We start from the raw sequence: 22,826 nt of genomic DNA on the forward strand, positions 1-22,826 counted from the left end.
GGTGTGTTGGAGAGTAAAATCCACAATATTTACAATTTGAATACGACGTTTCTGGAAACATTTCTGCTTAGGATGCCGCTTAAATGCGTAAACGCGACATGCAGAGTTCTAATTTGCACGGTCCCCCTGCTCAAGTGAGCAACACAAAGGTCCCTCTGTTAACTCTCTTGGACCCTTGGGAGTAGTGCTGTTCGGGAGCGCCTATTAAGGCTGGCTCGGTTTGCCGAGCACCGTTGCGTGCGACAGACCTCGCGTGGACGCTTCGAAGCCCAACCCACGCGGTATCAGCCGCTATTTGTTAACAGGTCCTGGCAAACTTTGTCAATGAGATATTTGTGTTTGTATATGCTTGGCGGGCGCAACAGGGCCGTGCAACGACAAAGTGAAACTGTAATAAGTGCATAGTAATAATAACAAGCGTTGCTTTATATACCTGGGAAAAGCTCACAGAGTCTCTGCTGTTGCAGGAGTCTTGCGCTGCCTGTACGAGCGATGCCGCCTGCCCTTGGTGCCTATTTACGGCGGCTTCCCCGTGAAGTTCCGCACCTACCTGGGAGATCCGATCCCCTACGAGGCCGGCACGACTGCCCCGGAGCTCACCGAGAAGGTGCCCGCCTGCCCGCCTGCCCGCCTGCCCGCCTGCATTGTGACCGTGGTTACCGCATCTGGCCAGCGCGTAACTTGCAGTTCCATTTGTTTTGGCAGACCAGGCAAGCCCTGCAGAGGCTGATAAACGAGCACCAGATGATCCCGGGGAACATCTTCCGCGCTCTGCTCGACCGCCTGAGCCGCCGCACCAAGGACGAGGAGTGACGTTGGCGTGGCGGCGGCGACGACGGCGGCGGCTGACGCCCACCGGGGCGACCTCGGCCTCGACCTCCTTGACCTCCTCGACCTCCTCGTCATCCCAAAGCGCGAGCTCGTGGAGGCCGCCGGGCCCCGTGCCGCCACGAGCACGCCCGGCTCGCGGCGCAGGTCGCCGCGGGACATTCCGTAACCGGCCCTCGCGGGATCTCAGGGGCTCGCGAGTCGATCGCGACTCCTCGAACGACCTCATCGGGTCAAACGTCTTTGTGTATTGCCAGGGTCGCGGGAACATATTTCACGCGCCGTGTCGCGTAGAGCGCACATCGGAAATTGCGCTCCAGGCTTGCGTCAGACGTTCGGTACGGTGTCGTGGTTCACTGGCACGCTGCACTTTCTGACAGTTCTGCCGCTGTCTGTGTGGGGGTCCCTGTGTATGGGGCACCACGGTGGCGAGATGTTAACTCCTTCACCTGGTATGCAGGAGTTTCGTGGGTTCGATCCCAAGCATGACGCCTGCTGTATATTTGGAGTTTGCGTGTCTCTCTCCCCGCATTTAGAATCAACATCACGCATTCAGCTGCTCTAAATGTCCACGTGATAAGCCACTTTGTTGAGCTGTCATTTGTGGCCAGGCAGCTTCTGAAGAAGAGCTACACAGCTCAGTGGGCCTTAAACCTGGCGAAATTAAAAATAGTGGAAAAAATATAGAGGCCACCCGGGCTGAATGCAGGTGCGCATGTGCACGCTGGCGGAGTGGAAATGCCCGCACGCTGCGCTGTGCTGATCGCAAGCAAAGGCGAGACCGGTGGCCATGCGACTGTGAAGGGGGGTGGGGGGCACCACAGCTGTGGGTCCTCATCCCAGCTGCTGCGAGGCCGCGTGAATCCACACGGGTGCTCTGGTAAGCGTGCGAAACGCCTCGGGACTTGCGATCTTTCGGGAGCCCCGCGAGTGTCCACGAGTCCCGACCGTGGGCTTCGAGAGAGGTACACTGGACGTGGTGGTGGGCTGTGTGCGGTTGTACTTTCTGGGTCGACGACCCGGAAAAACGCGCCCCGGTTGCTTATGTCCCAGTATTTGCGTACAAAGCACTTCCGAAGCTACGTCAGTGCAGTCAGGGGTCACCGCGCTGGCCCTTCCGAACGGCGTGCGGGAGGAACACGACTCATGAGGGCGGTGGTGCCTTTATCTCTGATTACTTACGATTCGACTCCAGAGGAGGGGAGAGAGAGGTGCTGGGTCGGCACCTTACCCAGGCACAGGCCAGCACCCACACCCTCCTTGCGTTTGCTGCGTCCAGGTTGGGGGGAGAGTGCTCTTGGAATTGATGGCGTGAGTCAGTTATGCAACATCTGTGCGAGCAGTGGAAATGTAGAGAAGGAGAAATGTCACCCACCGCGGAGATGGAGCCACGAAATCGGCTCGTATGCAGTTGCCTTGTGGATCGATGCATTGCTGGATTGAGAGGTGGCAGCGGCTTGGAAGGCTTTCATCCGGCAGTGGATCGACCATGGCTGATGACGACGATGAGCCCATTAAGCATCCGAGTTACTCTTCGCAAAGGGACCATTGCCGCTTCTGGCACGGTGATCACAGAGGGCCCTGCTGGGTTTTTCCATCTCTCCATGCCTTTGTCTCTGACCTCCATCACGTGGCTGTCGTGGTGAATTCACTCTCAGGTTCTTAAATGGCAATCGCTAAACTGGTGACCATCCGATAATTGGTTCTTTACCCTTCTATCTGGCAACAAAACTGACACCTTTTTGCAAGGAGTCATGTTTGCATAGACCGCAATACCTGCAGTCATAAATACAAACAAAAGACATAACTCTGATAATGTGCACTGTCCTTGAAGTTGATTGGTCCACACCCGAGACAGCTTTCCTTCGAGCCTAGTCTCATATGGGTTGGACCAGATGACGCCAAAAGGCGCACAACTCAAGGACAATGCACCATCAGAGTATGAGAGCTCGGGGCAAGCATCTACACTATGGGGACCTCATTTGCCAGTAAAAATATGATAATTGGTTCTTTACCCTTCTATCTGGCAACAAAACTGACACCTTTTTGCAAGGAGTCATGTTTGCATAGACCGCAATACCTGCAGTCATAAATACAAACAAAAGACATAACTCTGATAATGTGCACTGTCCTTGAAGTTGATTGGTCCACACCCGAGACAGCTTTCCTTCGAGCCTAGTCTCATATGGGTTGGACCAGATGACGCCAAAAGGCGCACAACTCAAGGACAATGCACCATCAGAGTATGAGAGCTCGGGGCAAGCATCTACACTATGGGGACCTCATTTGCCAGTAAAAATATGATAATTGGTTCTTTACCCTTGTATCTGGCAACAAAACTGACACCTTTTTGCAAGGAGTCATGTTTGCATAGACCGCAATACCTGCAGTCATAAATACAAACAAAAGACATAACTCTGATAATGTGCACTGTCCTTGAAGTTGATTGGTCCACACCCGAGACAGCTTTCCTTCGAGCCTAGTCTCATATGGGTTGGACCAGATGACGCCAAAAGGCGCACAACTCAAGGACAATGCACCATCAGAGTATGAGAGCTCGGGGCAAGCATCTACACTATGGGGACCTCATTTGCCAGTAAAAATATGATAATTGGTTCTTTACCCTTCTATCTGGCAACAAAACTGACACCTTTTTGCAAGGAGTCATGTTTGCATAGACCGCAATACCTGCAGTCATAAATACAAACAAAAGACATAACTCTGATAATGTGCACTGTCCTTGAAGTTGATTGGTCCACACCCGAGACAGCTTTCCTTCGAGCCTAGTCTCATATGGGTTGGACCAGATGACGCCAAAAGGCGCACAACTCAAGGACAATGCACCATCAGAGTATGAGAGCTCGGGGCAAGCATCTACACTATGGGGACCTCATTTGCCAGTAAAAATATGATAATTGGTTCTTTACCCTTCTATCTGGCAACAAAACTGACACCTTTTTGCAAGGAGTCATGTTTGCATAGACCGCAATACCTGCAGTCATAAATACAAACAAAAGACATAACTCTGATAATGTGCACTGTCCTTGAAGTTGATTGGTCCACACCCGAGACAGCTTTCCTTCGAGCCTAGTCTCATATGGGTTGGACCAGATGACGCCAAAAGGCGCACAACTCAAGGACAATGCACCATCAGAGTATGAGAGCTCGGGGCAAGCATCTACACTATGGGGACCTCATTTGCCAGTAAAAATATGATAATTGGTTCTTTACCCTTCTATCTGGCAACAAAACTGACACCTTTTTGCAAGGAGTCATGTTTGCATAGACCGCAATACGCCTTTTGGCGTCATCTGGTCCAACCCATATGAGACTAGGCTCGAAGGAAAGCTGTCTCGGGTGTGGACCAATCAACTTCAAGGACAGTGCACATCAGAGTTATGTCTTTTGTTTGTATTTATGACTGCAGGTATTGCGGTCTATGCAAACATGACTCCTTGCAAAAAGGTGTCAGTTTTGTTGCCAGATAGAAGGGTAAAGAACCAATTATCATATTTTTACTGGCAAATGAGGTCCCCATAGTGTAGATGCTTGCCCCGAGCTCTCATACTCTGATGGTGCATTGTCCTTGAGTTGTGCGCCTTTTGGCGTCATCTGGTCCAACCCATATGAGACTAGGCTCGAAGGAAAGCTGTCTCGGGTGTGGACCAATCAACTTCAAGGACAGTGCACATTATCAGAGTTATGTCTTTTGTTTGTATTTATGACTGCAGGTATTGCGGTCTATGCAAACATGACTCCTTGCAAAAAGGTGTCAGTTTTGTTGCCAGATAGAAGGGTAAAGAACCAATTATCATATTTTTACTGGCAAATGAGGTCCCCATAGTGTAGATGCTTGCCCCGAGCTCTCATACTCTGATGGTGCATTGTCCTTGAGTTGTGCGCCTTTTGGCGTCATCTGGTCCAACCCATATGAGACTAGGCTCGAAGGAAAGCTGTCTCGGGTGTGGACCAATCAACTTCAAGGACAGTGCACATTATCAGAGTTATGTCTTTTGTTTGTATTTATGACTGCAGGTATTGCGGTCTATGCAAACATGACTCCTTGCAAAAAGGTGTCAGTTTTGTTGCCAGATAGAAGGGTAAAGAACCAATTATCATATTTTTACTGGCAAATGAGGTCCCCATAGTGTAGATGCTTGCCCCGAGCTCTCATACTCTGATGGTGCATTGTCCTTGAGTTGTGCGCCTTTTGGCGTCATCTGGTCCAACCCATATGAGACTAGGCTCGAAGGAAAGCTGTCTCGGGTGTGGACCAATCAACTTCAAGGACAGTGCACATTATCAGAGTTATGTCTTTTGTTTGTATTTATGACTGCAGGTATTGCGGTCTATGCAAACATGACTCCTTGCAAAAAGGTGTCAGTTTTGTTGCCAGATAGAAGGGTAAAGAACCAATTATCATATTTTTACTGGCAAATGAGGTCCCCATAGTGTAGATGCTTGCCTCGAGCTCTCATACTCTGATGGTGCATTGTCCTTGAGTTGTGCGCCTTTTGGCGTCATCTGGTCCAACCCATATGAGACTAGGCTCGAAGGAAAGCTGTCTCGGGTGTGGACCAATCAACTTCAAGGACAGTGCACATTATCAGAGTTATGTCTTTTGTTTGTATTTATGACTGCAGGTATTGCGGTCTATGCAAACATGACTCCTTGCAAAAAGGTGTCAGTTTTGTTGCCAGATAGAAGGGTAAAGAACCAATTATCATATTTTTACTGGCAAATGAGGTCCCCATAGTGTAGATGCTTGCCCCGAGCTCTCATACTCTGATGGTGCATTGTCCTTGAGTTGTGCGCCTTTTGGCGTCATCTGGTCCAACCCATATGAGACTAGGCTCGAAGGAAAGCTGTCTCGGGTGTGGACCAATCAACTTCAAGGACAGTGCACATTATCAGAGTTATGTCTTTTGTTTGTATTTATGACTGCAGGTATTGCGGTCTATGCAAACATGACTCCTTGCAAAAAGGTGTCAGTTTTGTTGCCAGATAGAAGGGTAAAGAACCAATTATCATATTTTTACTGGCAAATGAGGTCCCCATAGTGTAGATGCTTGCCCCGAGCTCTCATACTCTGATGGTGCATTGTCCTTGAGTTGTGCGCCTTTTGGCGTCATCTGGTCCAACCCATATGAGACTAGGCTCGAAGGAAAGCTGTCTCGGGTGTGGACCAATCAACTTCAAGGACAGTGCACATTATCAGAGTTATGTCTTTTGTTTGTATTTATGACTGCAGGTATTGCGGTCTATGCAAACATGACTCCTTGCAAAAAGGTGTCAGTTTTGTTGCCAGATAGAAGGGTAAAGAACCAATTATCATATTTTTACTGGCAAATGAGGTCCCCATAGTGTAGATGCTTGCCCCGAGCTCTCATACTCTGATGGTGCATTGTCCTTGAGTTGTGCGCCTTTTGGCGTCATCTGGTCCAACCCATATGAGACTAGGCTCGAAGGAAAGCTGTCTCGGGTGTGGACCAATCAACTTCAAGGACAGTGCACATTATCAGAGTTATGTCTTTTGTTTGTATTTATGACTGCAGGTATTGCGGTCTATGCAAACATGACTCCTTGCAAAAAGGTGTCAGTTTTGTTGCCAGATAGAAGGGTAAAGAACCAATTATCATATGTTTACTGGCAAATGAGGTCCCCATAGTGTAGATGCTTGCCCCGAGCTCTCATACTCTGATGGTGCATTGTCCTTGAGTTGTGCGCCTTTTGGCGTCATCTGGTCCAACCCATATGAGACTAGGCTCGAAGGAAAGCTGTCTCGGGTGTGGACCAATCAACTTCAAGGACAGTGCACATTATCAGAGTTATGTCTTTTGTTTGTATTTACGACTGCAGGTATTGCGGTCTATGCAAACATGACTCCTTGCAAAAAGGTGTCAGTTTTGTTGCCAGATAGAAGGGTAAAGAACCAATTATCATATTTTTACTGGCAAATGAGGTCCCCATAGTGTAGATGCTTGCCCCGAGCTCTCATACTCTGATGGTGCATTGTCCTTGAGTTGTGCGCCTTTTGGCGTCATCTGGTCCAACCCATATGAGACTAGGCTCGAAGGAAAGCTGTCTCGGGTGTGGACCAATCAACTTCAAGGACAGTGCACATTATCAGAGTTATGTCTTTTGTTTGTATTTATGACTGCAGGTATTGCGGTCTATGCAAACATGACTCCTTGCAAAAAGGTGTCAGTTTTGTTGCCAGATAGAAGGGTAAAGAACCAATTATCATATTTTTACTGGCAAATGAGGTCCCCATAGTGTAGATGCTTGCCCCGAGCTCTCATACTCTGATGGTGCATTGTCCTTGAGTTGTGCGCCTTTTGGCGTCATCTGGTCCAACCCATATGAGACTAGGCTCGAAGGAAAGCTGTCTCGGGTGTGGACCAATCAACTTCAAGGACAGTGCACATTATCAGAGTTATGTCTTTTGTTTGTATTTATGACTGCAGGTATTGCGGTCTATGCAAACATGACTCCTTGCAAAAAGGTGTCAGTTTTGTTGCCAGATAGAAGGGTAAAGAACCAATTATCATATTTTTACTGGCAAATGAGGTCCCCATAGTGGTGACCATCCATGAACCGGTAACTGTTGTCAGAATCGGTTATCGGTTCTGCAGGTCGGGAATCGGTAACCGATTCCAGTGGGATTTTTAGTCACGGACGGACCGATTTAATCCTTCACCGTTGGTTCAACTGCCGTGCCCTGGAGATGGAGTCGAACCGGTGACCTGTGGATTGAAAACCCGGGGTGGTGACCTTGACACCACCACTGTGGCCTCTTCCTCCGTTTCTCAGAAAGCTAAACGCGTTGTGTTTATTGCTTTCGACGTCTCTCTGTGTGCGGCGATCCGTTCACCGTTTTTTTATCGTAAAATATTTTAACAGCCTTAGTCCGCACGGAACACAGTCATTTAAGTAGAAGTGGTGCATTTCATGACGCGCCTATTGTCCGTGAGAATTGTATATTTTTGACACACATCGCACAGTACAACACATTCCGCAAACGTAGAGTCTTGTTCGCACATATCAGGTTCGTCGCAGCCCAGATCCGACCGCGACGGTGATTCTGGAGTGTGTGTTACGTGTGCCAGCACAGTACACGCAGGCTCCGTGTGCACGGTTGCCGTCAAGACGTCGGCGCAATTCCGCAGAGATTTTCGACGTGCATTGTCTTTTGGCGTCACCGAGCGAGCGGCGGCAGTGGTGGTGAACATTGCGGGACAGCTGCGAGTAGCCGCGTCACGTTGGGGAGGTCGCGTGTCCACGTGCGCCGAGCCAGTGCGTATCGACGTCGTGGTTCGATTTCCCACTGCAGCTGCTCACTGGTGTCCGTGTGAGAGTTTTCAAGCTCGCCCTGCGTTGCGAAGTCGATGTTTAATGACCTCGTCATGTCACAGGCCATTGTGTGCCACGGATACCATTTCCCAAAATGCAGTATGACTAAATACTCTCATTTTTGTCTGCAATTATGAAATCCCAGGTCTCGTTTGTAAGAGAATCACACTGGGTGGGCAGTCACCTGGCTAAACAAACCTCAATCGCTTATGATAATTGTAAAAAAAAAAATCAAAGTGTAGAAATGCGGTGATATGAATGAATGTATAATGTGCTGCCTGTGACTTGACAACCACGTTACGTAAAATAGGCGCCGAGTGTTTATATCAGGTACTAACGAGTGCAATCTGTCAATGCGCGTGGTGGGCCGACCGTGAATTTGTTGACTCGGCGGTAAGGGAAGCGTGCGTGTGTGTCGTTTGCGATGCCAGTGGGAGTGGGTCTACGCTGCCAGGCCTTCGCAGGGCTGTGGGGGGGCACCGACAGCGTCGCTCGCACTCTCTGCCCACGTCCAAGTCCGCGGCCGCCTGATCCTTGTAACGACGTGGCAGGCGGCGACGTGGCCGAGCGGCAAGCGCGTTCGCCGCTTGCTGGAGAGGCTCGCGGTTTTAAAAACGGGCGGCCGGCCCCGGTTAATGCTGCGCGCGTGTATTAACCGTAAATACGTCGCACTGTCTGTTTAGTGGTCGATGTTGAAAAAGCTCCCGTGGTGTTATTTCAAAGATAGCAGGAGGCTGTGTGTGTGCGCGCCAGCGTTTGCGGTCCAAATTTGTAAACGACACCACAAATGAGCGAATCGGGGTAAAGCCACGGAGCAACGTCGTGCCCTTTCCGTCAAACTGCTGTCGACGAAACCCCTCTGCGAGACGTGGCGCCTTGCTGATGGCCTTCTGCTGTAAGAACGGCTCGAGTACCGAATGGACTGGCGGGGCCTTCGATTTAACGCGTGGCCTTTGAAATGGCTTGTTCAGAGACGGGAGTCGAGCCCACACAGCGGAACGGCGATAACCCCGCGATGCCTTTGGCTGCTTTACCCGTTGGCGTGTTTGAACGCCTTTGGTTCGTGCTCGTTCTGGGGAGTTTTTGCAATTGGTGGGCAATTGTCAAACAGAGATGGAGCCCGATTGCCTGGGCGTCGGCGTGCCACGCGGGGTGACTGCACTTCCGTGTGGTTTAAGACCCGACTGCCTGACAGGTTTCACTCCTTGCGGATTTCCAAGCAAATGCAAAACAAAGTCCCGAGGATGTTTTTATAAAACAAATCTGGGAGGTCACTGGTGTTGTGGGATGAATTGGGTTCTGGGCCATGCAGTACGAGTTGAAAATCATTCCATAACAACGGCAGAGCCAGAGGTGGATCTGGTTTCCTGCCAAGGGGGGTCGAGGGGGGCCACCGAGCAAAGCGCCGCTGAAGAGTGGGGTACAGATTTCCCTCGTTATTCACAAAACTTGCTCTCCGCGATTTTGGCAATCCGCGAATCGCATCGAGAGAAAGTGATGAGCGACACTGTTATGAGAGAAAGACGGAACTTCTCTAAGCTTTAGAAATATCTACGATATCCGCAGGACAATATCCATCATCTGCGGAATTTGCTATACACGAGCATTTGCAGAACGTGTCCCTCGCGAATAACGAGGGAATCCTGCAGAGTTGGTTTTCAGCGGGGAAGGGTGAGAAGTCTGGTTTTTCCCACGCGTGTACGACGCCGCGTGTTTGACGCGTGTACAACGCGCGGTCACTTGGGGTCAAGCCAGGACGCGGTCCGGCTTTTGTACGTCGCTTTGTGAAGGCCACCTCCGCCTCTGGGAACTAATGTAATCCTCCCTCTGCTCACGCTAAAGCTGTTGCATTTTACCTCGTCACATTATCGCATGTGCTGATGTGTCTTGTCGTTGTTTAAACCAGTTTTTGTTAGCTGAGTAGAATCATTCGTACGCTTGGCACACCAACCGCATCTGATCGATCGGTCGAGCGGACTGATTGTTTTGTCACCACCGCACTGCAGGTCACGCAATACTCGCTCACCCACCTACCCATTCACACATCACTCACCACACTGCAAGTCAAAACTTCTTTCCGATTCGAACCTTGCACAGCTCCACTTTCAAATTCCCTCCAATCGTTTCTTTTCCCAATCTCTTATAAGAACATTGTGCAGTTTGAGACCTGTAACGCTATTTCACAACTTCAACACTGATATCTGTTGAGCTTGTGCTCAGCAGTTATAATTAAATGTGTTAAAAATAATAACCAGTGCCGGATTATCCTCGTAGCAAAAGTAGCTAGATAATGCTACGGGGCCCGCACTTTCAAGGGCCCCGCTCAAAATGCTTTCAAGCTATCAATTCCGGTTCCGTGATTCTGCACTTGCTCTATTACTATAGTACTATACTGCCTTAAACTTTTATGAACGACTGGGTGTTTAAGGTTAGCGATTTGTCGTATTATCTGGCTGTAGAGCAAATGAAAAAATACGATTATTTTACGATACAAGTAAAAAATCGCGTTTTAATGTGTTTTTTAGGGCCCCTTCATAAAATATGCTACAGGCCTCATCCTGCACAGACTAACTATTCGTTTTCCCTCCAGTGGGACAACTCCCTTCGGTCACAAGTCTCGTGCCAAATACTCCGTCAAGTTCCCACATCAGTGGTCATCACGATCAGCTGTTGAGACAAACTCCGACCTCGGGGAACGAGCCATTTGTCAACATACCACGGACTCTGGGTATATTGAATATGGCCCACAGCTGCGCTGGGCTAGATGGAGTGACGAAATAGATTTTTAGATTTGATGAGAATACCGAGACCATTAAACTCCCCTCACGTGGGAACCTCGTTTCACTGACACTGCTGGCTCAACGCTATGACATAGCCATTGCGTCCCACCTCAGCCACTTGCAGTTGAGTTATCAGAATTAACTTTTATGGATTCCATACTTCGTCTTGTGATCTGTGGACATTGGCTGATGTGGTCTTTTCCACGTTGACCCAAGCTGGCTGGCTGATTTTGCCCTTTCAGTGACATCCAATGTCTGGCAAATCGATATGTTTACCGGCTCCTTCCCTCGCCACTGCTTCTTCCTAAGAACAGAGTAGAATCCACAGCTCACGCTCTCCAAATGATGAGAAAAAAAAACTAACTTTATTCACAGAACAGAAACAAATCAATCATACACTATTTACATTTTAAACCGTGGAATAGCAATGTAAAATTCAGGGAAAATTATTTTGAAAAGATAACATTTTCATTATAAAATTAAAAAAAAACTTAATCTGACGTACTCTTTGGTTCCCGTAGATAGAAAATTAACAGATCACGTTTCGATCGCAACACAAACAACCGTCATCAGGTGAGACAAACACAGCAGGATAACTTGCCTCACTCGACGACGGTTGCTTGTGTTGCGATCGAAACGTCGTGATCTATTTTCTACCTACGCAACTTTACCGAAAGAACCAAAGAGTATGGATTCCTGCCGTCACAAAAGCTTCAAATCAAGATTGAATCTGACGTACATAAAATACACATCCCAAACATTTAAATAATATAATATACTCTTGACATATACAACCACAAATCTATTACGTTACATGCATTGATACCGAACACAAGATATAAAAACCATGTACGAATGTAAACACAATTATTCTGCCTGTAGCGTGTGAAGCGATCTCACAATTAAATTTGTTGTTGCACCTTGGGGAATTAAGAAAAATTCACAAACAACTAAACGGGGGAATTCTTTCATCGCATTTCAAACTCTGCCGTTCAAATCTTGGCTGTTCCTGCCCACGGCATCGTGGCCAGCCCAGTGGGTTTGTGAGGGTCAGGCTGCGCGATTGCGACACCAATTTCGGGTTTGGCGGGTACAGTAAAGCGAGATTAGTGGCGCTCCTGTGTGCCCACTGCACACAGGCGCTGGCGTTGCGCTGGTTTCACCCTCGGCTGTTCCTCGCTCGGAGGTCAACCGCCTCGGTGCCCGCGTGACTGCAATTTTGAAAAGAAGAATCCCACCACTTTAACCTCGGTGATATGCATGGAAACAATTAATTTAGTGTCAAGAGCGTAGCTTACAGAGCACGAGCACCGTCCCCCATGACAATGGAGAGGAGTTTGTCGCTGCGCCGTGGGGTTAGTGAGTGGATGAGATATTTCGGTCTCAGACAGCCGCAGCGTCCCGACCGTCGGGCATCGCTCCCACTGAACAGAACGGCGAAGCAATTTGAGGTTTTTCGCAAAGAGAGGCGGATGAGAGCGGTGGAACGCCGGGACTTCGAGCGACGAGGCTGCGTCCCTGGAGAGTCGCCCGCTAGTCTTTGAGGTAGCAGAAGACGCTGCGCGGGGGCTGCTTGGGGCCCGGCTGCTTGGAGGCCGTGCGAGCGCGCTTTGGGGACGGCTGCGAGCCAGGGTCCATCAGGGATCGCCGCACCTGGGGGAGGGGCGGCGGTGAGCATCGCCGTCCAAACACGAACGCGACGTCGGCGACGGCGCAGAATCCTGCTGCTGTCATGGCTGTGGTGGTGGAGCACCCCAGCTCCTACCTCGCCGCACTTGGCGATAACGTGATGTGAGAGCAGTCGGGGTGATCGATGGTCCAGCACCCACCGGTTCGCTCCGGTTACTCATTCAAACGGTGGTCAGTTGCTTCCTCATCGCTCTCCAATAGCTACCACCATGGTTTACCGTTTCTGTGAAATTAACACGTTGATTTCTCCACTCGTGCCAAGGACTGCATCAACTCCTCCACACTGTCAAACCACCACTCTTGCAGGTCGCAACACTTCACAGAATCAGAATATTTATTTAAACTTCATCCCTGGAATCACGTCACCAGACAATGTACCGCGTAACGCACACGGGAAACGGATGCAGGATCCGAAACACCCGCAATCGCTCCTACACCGGCATATCACGCACGCATCGCAGACAGTTGCGGCGTTTGTCGCTTTGACAAAACGTCGTCGTTGTCGTCGCTCTGGAAACCCAAAACGTTCGCTGGCCACCACTCCTCCCTCCTCCTCTGCCTACAACACATTCCTCCTCCTTACACGTCCTCACTCGTCCTTACACCTCATTCCTCCTTACACCACACTCCTCACCTGCGGCTTGCACTCCTGGGGCTTGGTTGCCGAGCCCCGGCCGGCGCCGGGTGACAAGGCGTGGAAGACGAAGTTGCGCGAGGCCCCGCGCACGGCGCTCGGGTTGGGGTCCGACATGGAGGCTAACTTCGCCAGCAGCTCGCGGGGCTTGTTGAGGAAGGAGCCGCTCTTCACCTGCAGCACGCACAGCGCACACACGCGCGTGCACACACACAACACACACGCGCGTGTCTCGCGGCGGACAACAACCACCATTCGCCACTAAGTGGCGGTGACGTCACCACGGCGCTTGTGCCAGGCGATGTGCACGATAAGGCCACGTGAACTGTCGAACGCCGGGCTGGCAGGAGGTCTCGAGACAGACCCAGGTGCCGTGGGTTGGCTGACTGAGATGACCGGTAGATGCACCCAGCTGTACCCCACTACTGTGGCACTCCACTCGTTGTTGCGAGCGTCGCTCTTCTGCCCTCCGTTGCTGCTACAGGGCGACTGCCTCCATCTGCCCAGTAGCTTCCTACACAGTCACTAGCTCCATATCCTCTTGAACAACATCACTCCATCTCTTCCCTAGTCCCCTCTATCCGGGCAAACAAAAGCTGTTTAGGCATGCGGTGGCTGGACATGCAGGCTACATGACCCAGTCAAAGCAGCCTTGCCTGCCTGAGCTCATCAATGGGATTTTGTCCAGATCTTGTCCAGATCGCGGCGCACACACACACACGTGTGTCTTGCGACGCACACACACGCAGTGGGCCTCCGCGTCGTTGCGTTGTTTCGCAGGTGATCCGAGCTTGCGGGGGAAGTTCCACGTGACTATGGTAGGAGTGTTGATTTCACAGAAGGTGGTGGTGTGTGGTGTTGGAGGCGATAGCGGTATTGATGATTGTAAAGGTTATTACGATGGTGATGAAAGCGGTGATGACCGAGATAGTGGTTATGACCGAGATAGTGGTTATGATAAACATGATGTTAATGAGTGATAATAGTGGTGGTGATGCAATACTGATCATGATGGTGAAGAAAAAAGTTGCTTTTATAACATTTAAAAACGGGACCATTGAAGGATCTCACCTGCGCGAGGCCATAGTGAGGGCCCATTCGCACAGGCACTCTAGCAGGCTTTGATTGCAGCGGCGTCTCGTTCTCGGCCACGGATCCTTCTGCAAGGAAGACATCACCGACCGGGTCAAGACAGACAGACAGGCAGAGAAGCTAGGCAGGCAGACAGGTAGGTAGACTTCATGAAAAAATTAAAAGACACCACATCTCTGTATTCACCACATTTGTATGTAGGTAACATTTTATAGCCGATTTTATACTGAACTTTTTAATTTTACTAGGTAAGGCACACTGAGCTGCATAGCTCTTTTTTAGAAGCCACCTGGCTATCACAAATGCTCACTCAAGGAAGTGGTTTATCATCACGTGAAATGTATATCAGCCAAAAACACTAAACACGTGAATGTTGATTCTAAATTTGGAGGGAAAATCCAGAAAACCCAGAGAAGAATCTAATCCAAATATACGCGGGTCAGGGTTGGGATTGAACCTACGGCCTTTATACCAGGCGAAGGTAATTAACATCGCGCCACCTTGATGCCAAAATATATATTTTGTGTAATACCCGTGTTCGGTTCATCAGGGGCCGACCGTCGGTGCCAGTACCCAGACACTACTTGGTAGTTAAATTTCGATTTAAAGCTTTCGTGACTGCAGGGATTAATCTTCTTGGTTCTTTCGGTAAAGTCACGTAGAAGGGAAATAATAAAATAATAAAACATAATAAAATACAATTTGCATGCGTTGTGGCCGAAACGTCGTGCGAATTGTATTTAATTTTTATTATTTTATTATTTCCCTTCTACATGGTAGTTGACTGTAAACCCTGTGTGTGTGGGCCCTGTGCAAGGCAGAGTGCCGACGGGAGCGGCCGATCCGTCACGCGGGCCCGCCCTCTCGAACACTGACCGGCGGTCCTGGCCGTAGGGAGCGGCCCACTCCGTTTCTGTCGAGACTTGGCGGTGATCTTCTTGGCGAGTTTCAGGAACTGGCTGTCCTCCCCAACGTCGTCCTCGTCAGCACTCTCCCTCCCCTGTGTTCACACAAAAACAAAGTAACCCCCGCCGCCCGCGTAGCCTTTACCAGACCCGCAGTTGCAAGAGGCTGTTGGCGAACGCCTCGTAAGGCCGCCACGGCACCAGCAACGTACCCGGCCACATTCGTCTCAAGGCACTGTACCGTGGGCATGTCAATCCACTGCTGGATGTGGGCCACCCCATCCCATGGGGATCATGCCAGTGTTTATCCACGCTGGTCAATTTGGGTTGACGAAGGCAGGGAGCATAGCTGTTGGATCATAGTACAATACAACAATGGAGTTTGCTGTACTGTCCTCTGACACACAGCTGCACGCAGACAACCAGCCATACACAATCGGAGCTTGACAGTCACACCAGAGACACAGACAGATGTGCACACCTTTTCGCGTATCCACTTCTCCCTCTCGAAGCGTTCTTTCCTGCGCTGAACCTCCTGGTCCTCCCCCTCGTGCTCCTCTAGCTCGTGCTCGCCCCCCTCCGCGTCGCCCTCGTCACGTGGGAACAGGTCCACCTGGGACGAGTCATCTACGCGACCACACCACGACGTCCACCACCATCACCACCACAGAGAGACCATCCACCGTTTGTCACCCTCCGAGCTGCAACCGCGTACCCAGCCTGGAGACCACTCGTTCACCCAGACCCCGGTAAACACCATCGCTCGCCGTGTGCAGGGGACGGGGGGGGGTCTGGAGATTTTGACGCCTGTCATCGTCTTAACCACCACCCTCGGAGGAAGCGAGGCTCACCCACAACAACAAGCTTTTGCACGGACGTTGTGTCACTCTTTTGTTGTATGAAGCCGACCGGGTGGCTCGGTGGTAGTCGAGCGAGCAGCAACTGAAAGTTCAAATCCCGGCGGGGGTGATTGACTCAGCCCATCATCCCTCCAAACGGTCGAAAAAATGAGCACCGCTCTATTTTAAACTGTTTCTATTTTTTTAGTACAAGGTAAGGCCCACTTGAGCTACATAGCTCTTTTTCAAAAGCCACCTGGCTAGCACAAATGATAGCTCAACAAAGTGGATTATCATTTGGACATTTATAGCAGCCAAATAATCAAAATAATCTCGATCCATGTTTTCTAAATGCGGAGGGAAAAACCGGGAGGACCCGGAGAAAGAATCCACACGAGCACGGGGAGAGAGACACCGCAAACTCCAAACATACAAAAGGCGTTGGGGGTCGGGATCGAACTCACGACCAGCCTACCCAGGTTTTTCCAGCGAAAGGTTCTCCGGCGGCCCGGCCCATCCGAGTGCAGGTCGCCGTCTGGCAGCAGAACCTCCTGGTAGAGACGCAGCTGGCGCTTGTCTTCGTCGAGCAGCACCTTCCTGTAGCAGCAGGACACCATGGCACTCATTACCCAACGCCGGTACGGCTACAGCAGTTGGCTCCCGTCAGCGTGGCAAGTGCTGTCGTCGTGTTTCATCACACGCGAACGAGCCACGTGGCGGCAGCTGTCTCGTCGTATAACGGTAACCGGCGCGTGGCCGCACGATACAGTGCCAAGATATAAATTAAAATATTGTTTTATTTTACCAGGTAAGGCCCACCTTGCGATGGAGCTCTTTTTCAGAAGCGACCTGGCTATCAAATGATGGTTCAACGAAGTGGCTTACATTGTGGAAATGTATAGCAGCCAAATGCTCAAAACACGTGATGTTGATTACAAATGTGGAGGGGAAAATCGGTGGACTCGGAGAAAAATCAACGCAACCACGGGAGGAGAGAGAGAGAGAGACACGCAAACTTCAAATATACAGCAGGCGTCAGGGCGAGGATCGAACCCACGACCTCCTGTATACCAGACAAGGTAGTTAACATCTCACCACCATGGCACCCCGATTATTATCTTGTCATTCGGATACTGTTTAACAGACACTCTGTAACTGCTAAATATCGGTTATTCGTTCTCATAGCACGAAGTGACGGAAAGATAACGCTAATTTATTGTTCCCCTACAAATCAGCTACTGTTACGCTCAGTCAATGTTATTAGTATATTTATATTTAGTGACTTGCTTAGCTTTCCTATAATTTGCACTATCTGTTGTTTTGTTTGTTACAAATTTCTGACCCACCCCCTACTGGACATCTGTGAAAAAGAGCTTCAAAGCTCATCGGATTCTCCCAGTCTTAATAAAGATTCCAATTCTGATTCCATTGTTACAACACAAACCGAGTAGTCGCTGCGATGCTGCAGGAAGACACCAGCTCACAGCTGTTACATTTCGCCGCGTGTGCGTCGGGCGTGTCCGGTCACTACACGAGCACGGAGGCACGAGTTCGGGGCGAGTACGGCACAACAGCGGCCTCGCGCGTACCCCACGACCACGGCCACGAGAACCCCGTGAACACGGCCGCGCGGTCGAGCGCGGGGAGCGGGCAACGCAAGGGCACGGCTCTCACATGTGGAGGCGCTTCACTTGGTCCTGAAGCTCGTCGTCGCTGGGCAGCTCTTCCTGGATGTCCTCCTCCTCGTACTCATTGTCCTCCTCGTTGCCGCTGAAGTCCTCGTCGCTCCCAGCCTCACTGCCCGACAACTCGGCCTCCTCCTCGACGAAGTGGCTCCTCCTGTGGAGGGCACAGGGGTGAGGGGATGCATGGGGCACGGACCGGTCCGTCAGTCTATTCACCAGAGACCCCCCACCTAATAGCAGCGTGCCAAAGACGTCATGAGCCGCTTTATCCTCAAGCACGTGCTAACATTTTGGAGAATTCCCTCATCCAAACATTGCACCATAGGGCCCATTGCATATTTGACCAACACCACCTAGCCAGTGAATTGGAACACGTACACCAGGCCCTAAAGATTAATGGAAATTCGGACCATATTATCCGCAAAGCTGTCTCTCCAACCATAGAGAAACAACCCCCTGAGACTCCGATCAAAACCATCACGTTACCATACATAGCAGGCGTTACCAAATAGATTTCCAAAATATTAAACAAACACAATATCCAGGTCCGAATCAGTACAGTACACAAGATCCGTGATCTAATCCCATCCGTAAAGGATGTCATTCCTGACATGCAATTCCCTGGAGTCTACAAACTCACTTGTATTTGTGGTGATTGTTACGTTGGGGAAACGAAACGACATGTATCGGACCGCATTCGCGAGCACAAGGCGGATTTGAAACATGCCAGAACTGGCTCTTCCGCAGTTGCTGATCACTGCTACAACGCTGTGGGCTCTCATGATATTTTTTTTTCCAAGACCAAGGTACTCTGCAAACCGTCAGGCTATTATCAAAAGTTTGTTCATGAAGCCATCCAGATATACAAACACAGACATAACTTCAACCGAGAGGATAGATTAAAACTGAGCAATCATTGGAAGGTTGTTATTAACCAGGTAAAATCTTAATGCTTTTATAGCTTGCTTCCATACCCGCATTCCCAATTTCTGCAGCACGCTACTCCCCCCCCCTCAGGCCCGCTCATTGCCCAGCTCAGGCATTGTGTCTCAACAGCCGTGTCTCAACAGGAGCTTCACTCTCCCCCCCCTCCTACTCCACACCCCCCCGTCCCCTGCATCTCTCCTCCCTGGCTCCTCCCCCCCTCTTACCTTATATAATCCCTTTTCACAAAACAGCTCTCTTTATTCACTAGTCATTTTTTGTTTCTGGCTGTGGTTGTCCCACCTGATGACGGAAGCTTGTGTTGATTATATCTATTTTTTTCACCTACGTGACTTTACCGAAAGAACCAAAGAGTATGGATCCTTGCAGTCATGAAAACTTCAAATCTGGAAAGGCCAGGACAGTTGACATTACCGCGATAAACTTTCCCCGATTTGGAGCGGACGCTACGTGCCCTACACTGCCCCCGGCAGACGGCAAACTCCACAGCTTGTGCTGTGAGCAGGCTTCGTGCATCACCTCCACAGCACCATCCAGTGCAGTGTGACACCCGCACTCACGCTCTCTTCCTGATTGGTCCATGGCCGTCTTTATACTTGGCAGCCACGCTCGTCACATAATCTCCCTCGTCTTCCCCCTCTTCCTTGACTTCTTCCTCTTCCTCCTCCTCGTCCTCCTCCTCGTCCTCCTCCTCGTCGCCAGACCCCGCATCACTGCCGTCTTGTTCGTCTTTGTTTTCCTGCCACAAAGCATGAATCACAGCACAGTGAGCCAGGTCAAAGCAACCGCTACAAGCGCCGGTTGTCGGGTCGTATGCGGCAAAGCGGAGCGCTCCATCCCAGCCATGCAGCACCTCCCATAACACCAAATGCACAGGCAAACCTCACCCTCTCCCACGAGCAGCAAGGTTCCTCTGCGAGCAGTCAAAAAAAACCCCAACACATTGTGTTAATAACAATGTGGCCTTGAAATAAATGTCAAAAAGATGACATTTCTGGCAATGGCCCTTCTTCGGAGCACGTAAAAAGGCACATTCCCATAGCAAGTATTTGCATTTGTAATAAAAGACTCGGACGCTTCTCTCTGACTCCGTGTCCTTTATTTGGGTTCTTCGTAATTACCCTCACGGCACTCTCTTAGAGATACTCTGCTTGCAGCCCCCGGCTGCTATCACTATTGTAGCCTCCTTCCTCTCCTTGCAGACTCGCTGCTAACTCCGTGTGCAGACTCCCGCTGCCAACTCCGTATGCAGACCCCCGCTGCCAACTCCGTAGTGCAGACTCCCGCTGCCAACTCCGTGTGCAGACCCCCGCTGCCACCTGCAGCCTCCTCGCTGCTCCGGGTCGGTCACCGTTGGCCGACGGTGCCGAACCTCGTTCCCCGCATACGTGGCGATCTCGCCACTCTCCCGCTCTCGCCCTACGTGGCCTACCTCGTTCTTAGTCTCCCGTCACTCCCCCTCCTCTTCCGGTTTCTCTCCCTATAGACCTGACCCCTCTCCCCCACGTGACCTAACTCCTCCCCTCATGACGTCACCTCCGGGAGGTCGTTCACGCCCGCATTACACATTTAAGGCCACTGTGTTACTGACGAACGTGTTGGGGTTTCTGACTTTGACGGGCAGAAGAAGTACGTTATCGGTGCGCATCGGGGAATGGATCATTAAAACGTGCCACAAAACCACTCCCGTGTCACCTGAATAGCCTCTCTGGTTAGTGTCCCCCCTGCGGTACAGAGGAGGGGTTCAGCTCAGGGGCACCTGATGGTTAAACCCCTGGGAGCTGGGCTCATGGAGCTGCTGCTCACGCAATAAAAGAAACCTGAGGTAGTCAAATATCGGCGATCCGGGGTACTGGGCGGGACTGGTTGTCCACGTAGATCAAAAACAGAGACAGAACAAAACATAAATTCGGGTATGAAACCCGTATTCATTGTTAAATATTGGTGAAAACGTGTAAGTTGTTTAGGCTTCATTGTTATCTAAACTCATCGGTTTGCTTGCCGACGTGTTTGCCCTCACGGGGTCACCGGGCCGCTGACCCCCAACGAGTGCGGAGCAGCTGATAATTATAATTAAACCAGCATTTGTAGACACAGCGCAAATGAGCACGGTTAATCTTCCCCACGGATAATTGAGAGCCAACTGTATATGATACTCTATTCGTGTAGTTCATGGTGACTGGGCCTAGACCACCAAATCCACTACACTTTAGCACTTGGTTAAATCACGGTTGATGAATAAACTTAAGAGTTGGAGACAGGATGTCGGCAGGGCCAGCCCAGTGCTCTTAACCTGGCGTTACGTAAACGCGCCAGGCAGCAGAGGGCACCGCCGCCGTCTCCACCTTGCGGGACACTCGCGAGTTGGGCCACTCACCTCCTCACTGAGGGCCTCGTCGTCTGTCAGAACATCAAAGACTCCTTTGTCTTCATCTTCGCTGCAGGATGCGAGGAGGGGGATCACAGGGCAGAATGAAGAAAATAGAAACGCTTTAGAATATGGACTAAACACCGCGGTGTTTCAGGAGACTTTTCATAATTCTACAAACCATGTTAGCGCGATTTTGATAAAATTATCGCGGTGAATGGAACATGCATGGCCTTCCACAGCGGGGTGCAGGGCCTGGTGCAATTCACACTGCGTAGCCCCCCCCAACACCTTCAAACTAAAACACGAAGTACCACGTCTGACACCGTGATGTTGACACGCAGGGTACGGGGCCCAGAGTGGTCGCCCGCCCCGATTTGCTATCCCCGAGGGACGGCTCAAGGGGACATGATTCTGGTATTGCCAGATAATGGCAAACATATCATGTGATCAAAGATGCACATTAGAAGAGTAGCGAGGTGCTACCAATATTTTTGTCCAGGGGGTTGTACAGACAGGACCATTTGAATAATTAAGTTGCTATATGGTGACAGCTTGTATCAGGGTTGTTAAACGACCACTAACCGCTCGCATTTTCAATTACTGGTTCCAAGAGTTAGAAACCGGCAACCATTTTCTATGGAAAGTTAGGAATGAATATACCGATTGGTATACGTACGAATGGCATGGCGCATGCGAATGTTTGGCCAACGGCCAGCCTAATTAAGTCTCCATGTGGCGAGTTCATTTCTCATGGGTACAGGGTAAAAGTGTAATGGTGCAGTGCTGCAATATCCCGCTCACGGCATTGGTGGCGAGTGAGCTCTGGAAGGTGTCTGCTCTATTCTTCCACGCTGATAAGATGTGTTTTTAAGAGGTTACGTAGTTTGCAAAAGAAGTTCAACATTCATATATATACATGTGCGCGTACCCCGGTTTTACATAGATGGTGGTATGTAAAATGTTTTAACTGCCACGTTGGGAGACTGAATCGGACCACTACCTGTGGATTGCAAGTCCAGGGAGATAACTATTATTTCACCATGGCAGATCACTTTCGAGTCTCAGCAGGAAGGTCAACATGTGCGTTTATTACTCTGGACATTTTTATATGCGTGGCAAACTAGAAACTGGGTGTTCACCAGGTTTTTTTGCATTCGGTTACCGGCATCGCAAATACATATTTTAACAATCGTAAACTCGATAGACCATGGGCAATGATAATTGGTTCTTTACCCTTCTATCTGGCAACAAAACTGACACCTTTTTTTACAAGGAGTCATGTTTGCATAGACCACAATACCTGCAGTCATAATGCAAACAAAAAACATAACTCTGATAATGTGCACTGTCCTTGAAGTTGATTGGTCCACACCCGAGACAGCTTTCCTTAGAGCCTAGTCTCACATGGTGTTGGACCAGATGACGCCAAAAGGCGCACAACTCAAAGACAATGCACCATCAGAGTATGAGAGCTCGGGGTGAAGCATTTACAGCCATTGGTTAATTAGCGCTGAACCTCACGCACGTCAGAGACCTGTAACATATGTTCGTACCCGTGGCACAATATCCTGTACACATATCCCTCTAGCTATGGCTGTGGCTGCTAGTCAATTCCACCTACTCCGGTCTACCAGTGATCCCGAAAATATTCAGTGAGACCTTAAGCCCTGGTTACAACATTGCCTGTAGCAAGACGTGCTGGGTG

At 50.1% G+C, this 22,826-nt stretch overlaps 2 protein-coding genes across 8 annotated transcripts in view; one reads left to right on the forward strand and one right to left on the reverse strand.

Annotated features, from left to right (window-relative positions):
- The window catches only part of LOC133344532 (monoacylglycerol/Diacylglycerol O-acyltransferase-like), a 46,320-nt gene extending 43,636 nt beyond the window's left edge, over positions 1-2,684 (forward strand). For all 3 annotated transcript variants that reach the window (XM_061554509.1, XM_061554507.1, XM_061554508.1), the window contains 2 exons: positions 468-607; positions 706-2,684. In XM_061554509.1, coding sequence (XP_061410493.1) covers positions 468-607; positions 706-813 — 248 coding nt within the window. In that variant the 3' untranslated portion in view covers positions 814-2,684. The remainder of the gene's footprint in view (positions 1-467; positions 608-705) is intronic.
- An 8,626-nt stretch (positions 2,685-11,310) lies between these two features.
- The window catches only part of CLSPN (claspin), a 31,995-nt gene continuing 20,479 nt past the window's right edge, over positions 11,311-22,826 (reverse strand). For all 5 annotated transcript variants that reach the window (XM_061554514.1, XM_061554513.1, XM_061554515.1 and 2 more), the window contains exons 19-27: positions 21,128-21,188; positions 19,311-19,489; positions 17,795-17,959; positions 16,596-16,717; positions 15,763-15,908; positions 15,253-15,376; positions 14,356-14,444; positions 13,285-13,458; positions 11,311-12,614 (exon numbers count right to left, since the gene is read on the reverse strand). In XM_061554514.1, coding sequence (XP_061410498.1) covers positions 12,495-12,614; positions 13,285-13,458; positions 14,356-14,444; positions 15,253-15,376; positions 15,763-15,908; positions 16,596-16,717; positions 17,795-17,959; positions 19,311-19,489; positions 21,128-21,188 — 1,180 coding nt within the window. In that variant the 3' untranslated portion in view covers positions 11,311-12,494. The remainder of the gene's footprint in view (positions 12,615-13,284; positions 13,459-14,355; positions 14,445-15,252; positions 15,377-15,762; positions 15,909-16,595; positions 16,718-17,794; positions 17,960-19,310; positions 19,490-21,127; positions 21,189-22,826) is intronic.

Source organism: Lethenteron reissneri, chromosome 20 (genome assembly GCF_015708825.2).
Source record: "Lethenteron reissneri isolate LAM-NWPU_2019-01 chromosome 20, ASM1570882v1, whole genome shotgun sequence".
In the NCBI taxonomy this organism is placed as follows: Eukaryota; Metazoa; Chordata; class Hyperoartia; order Petromyzontiformes; family Petromyzontidae; genus Lethenteron; species Lethenteron reissneri.